Source organism: Melospiza melodia, chromosome 21, assembly GCF_035770615.1.
Source record: "Melospiza melodia melodia isolate bMelMel2 chromosome 21, bMelMel2.pri, whole genome shotgun sequence".
Classification (NCBI taxonomy): domain Eukaryota; kingdom Metazoa; phylum Chordata; class Aves; order Passeriformes; family Passerellidae; genus Melospiza; species Melospiza melodia.
In genome coordinates, this window is record NC_086214.1 from 3,462,713 (window position 1) to 3,465,695 (window position 2,983).

The 2,983-nt window shown below is 59.2% G+C and overlaps 1 protein-coding gene across 1 annotated transcript; it reads right to left on the reverse strand.

Moving 5' to 3' along the window:
• Positions 1-454: 454 nt before the first annotated feature.
• On the reverse strand, positions 455-2,983 carry SUPT4H1 (SPT4 homolog, DSIF elongation factor subunit). Its single transcript, XM_063173931.1, has 5 exons — positions 2,861-2,983; positions 2,252-2,358; positions 2,086-2,141; positions 1,828-1,881; positions 455-852 (listed from the first exon to the last, which is right to left on the reverse strand). Exons 1-5 carry the CDS (start codon positions 2,936-2,938, stop codon positions 785-787), a joined length of 363 nt encoding a protein of 120 aa, XP_063030001.1. The 5' UTR covers positions 2,939-2,983; the 3' UTR covers positions 455-784.

The window sequence follows — 2,983 nt, forward strand, 5'->3', positions numbered from 1 at the left end:
CCTTCTTGATCAATGGGTGCTGCAGAAGTGAAACAAAGTAATTCAAGAAGGCCAAAAAAAGAAAAGGCTGGCTGGGCGTTCCACCCTTGCTTGTCCACCCCGCCTGTGTGCACGGCCTGGTGCTGCCTCCCACACCACACGGGCTCGTCCTGCTCTGCCTGCCCTGGAGCCCAGCAAGAGCCAGTGATGTCCTGGGAGCTCCATCCTGCCACCTGTCCCTTGTACAGGACCTGCAGGCCCAGGGCTCCATGACCTCCATGTAAGCAGCTCCACAGGAAGCTTGGCCATCACCGTCTGTGCTCCCCCCAGCTGGCAGCTGCAGGTTTCCCACGCGGAAGGACACCTCATGCAGCCAGGGCAGGATCTCGCTCTCAAGGCAGGAGTGTGGCCCATGGCACAAGCAGTGACAATCACAGGGTGAAACCAGTGACACAGTGACAGCTGGGCCCAGCCCTGACCAGCCAGTGGGTTTTATTGAACTATTTACACAGCTATTTCCCAAATCCCCTCTTTCCCACACCAACTGTAAAAAAGCTTGGGCATAATGATTAAACATCTTTTCCCGGCTCTACTCACACCCTCCCCCCTGTCAAGGCTCAGATAAATGTCTGTGGTGTGGAGGAGTCTGGAGGGACTGAGCGAGGGGAGCTGAGCCAGCTCCAAGCCAAGCTGGACACCCCAAGTCCAGCCCCACTTCCCAACAGGATAAAGCTCAGAGGTTTTGGAGCAGTGCCCACTGCTTCTTCCATGCAGCACTGGGATCTCCAGGCAGCACAAGGGCCCTTCAGGTTTTTATGGCTGTGTCCCGAGACTTGTAGGCCACGCCACGGCTCTTCAGCTCTCGGACGATCCCTGCAGCAAGGAGACAAACACATCTCAGTCTTCTGGAATGAGGAGCCCTGGGAACATCTGGTGGTTCTGTCATGTAGAACTGGACAATAACCTTCATTTCACAGAATCATGGAATATCCTGAGTTGGAAGAGAGATAAGGATCACGGGAGTCCAGTCCCTGGCCCTGCACAGACACCCCAACAATCCCACCCTGTTCATGCCTGGGAGCAGTGTGCAAACACTTCTGGAGCTCTGGCAGCCTTAGGGCTGGGACCATCCCTGGGGAGCCTGTGCAGTGCCCCACCACCTCTGAGGAAAGAACCTTTCCCGGATATCCCATTTAAACCGTAACCCTGGGTATTTCAGATGTGCCTGGGCTGTGTCAGAAGGCCTCAGCTCCCGGCCTCATGATGTTTCCAGCTCCTTCCCAATGCAGACCCCAGTCAGACACAGGCATAGCTTCCACCCCAGGGTTTGGGATTCACCCCTGGGTTAGGAGTCTACTCTGGGACTACATATTGGGCAGGAACTCAGCTGGATGGATGATGCCCTTTCTGCATTCCAGAGATGAAGCAAATCCTCTGCACCCTCTACTCCATTTGTAAACACACAAGTCCACCATGGCATAAGCCCTTAGTGCAGGAGGAGGGGTCTGCTCATTGGGATTGCCACAACAGCACCCCATTCTGCAAAACCCTTTTTTATAAACAAAACTCCATGTTATCCTGGAGCTGAATGGTTTGAGACATGCCCACTTTCCAGAATCACTAATTAAACCCAGTTGATGCCTCTGATAGCCAGGCTTCAGTCAGCAGCTTACAATATAAACTTCTGGCAGGTACAGTGCTGAACTCTAAAACTCCCTCTCTAATCCAGCACCTCCTCGCAGTCACCTTTGCTGATCCTGTCACACCCTTGCTGATCCCATCACCCACATGGCATGTTCCCTAATGCAGTGTTCAGAGCCCCAAAGCCTGACTCCACCACACAGGTACCTTGGGGCAGGCGGCCGGTCACAGACACTGCATAGACACCTGGCTTGAAGGTACCTGCAGGAAATAAAACCCCAAGTTACCCCACATGGAGCAGCCACATGGGAATCCTCAACCTGTGCAGATGTCCCTTTACAGGGAGGGAAGAACTCCTTCCAGCAGTTCCAAGTGCCCAAACCCAAGTTCCACCCCAAGCAGCAGTTCCCACTGCCCCTGAGAAGGGTTTGTAGAGAAGGGATCTCCAGCTCCCAAATTACTCACTGATCCGCTGCCACTTGGAGACCCAGCTGTCCTCAGGGCTCATCATGGTGATGATCCTGCAGGAGGGATGGCAGTAAGGGGATGTCTCCTGGCTGGGTGACCCCACAGTGCCACCTGGGTGTCCCCAGGCTCCCGGGGGCCCGCGGCGGGGCCCAGCCCCACTCACCCATCGAAGGAGGAGCTGGTGCAGTCATAGACCATCTCGCGGTTGCCCTTCATCTGCAGATACGTCTCGCAGTTGTCACAGCCGTCATACTCGAACTGGTCGATGGTCTAAGGGAACACGGGTGTGGGAGACCGGGACCAGCCGGGAGCCGGGTAGCGACGGGGCCGGGGAAAGGGAGGGAAGGCCGGGAAGGAGGGCTCAGGGCCACGGCCGGGGCGGACGGAAATCGCCCCGGGGCTGCGGAGCGGCCCGGGCGGGGCAGGGCCGGGGCAGGAGCGGGGAGGCCGGGCCGGGGCAGGAGGGACAGACCAGGCGGGGGAAGCACCAGGCCGGGAAGGGGGGCCTGGGCCGGGACAAGGAGGGCCAGAACAGGCATGGAAAGGACCGAGAAGGGCAGAAAGATTCGCGCCGGGACCGAGAGGAAACAGAGCTGGCGCAGGGAAGGGCCGGGGCCGGAGCCGACGCGGCGGGGCTGGGACCGGGAGTGCCGGGGCCGGGAAAAGGGGCCCGGTAGGGGCTGCAAGGCTTAAGCCGGGCAGAGGAAGGTCCGGAGCCGGCGGGGAGCAATCCCTGTGCCGGCCCCTGTCCCTGTCCCCTCCCCGGTCCCACCTTGACGAGGGAGCAGAGCAGGCAGGCCCGCAGGTGCCGCAGGTCCTTGGGGACGGTCTCCAGCGAGATGGCGGCCATCGCTGCCCGCTCCCCTTCTGCGGCTGCGCAGCGGCCCCGGCGCCG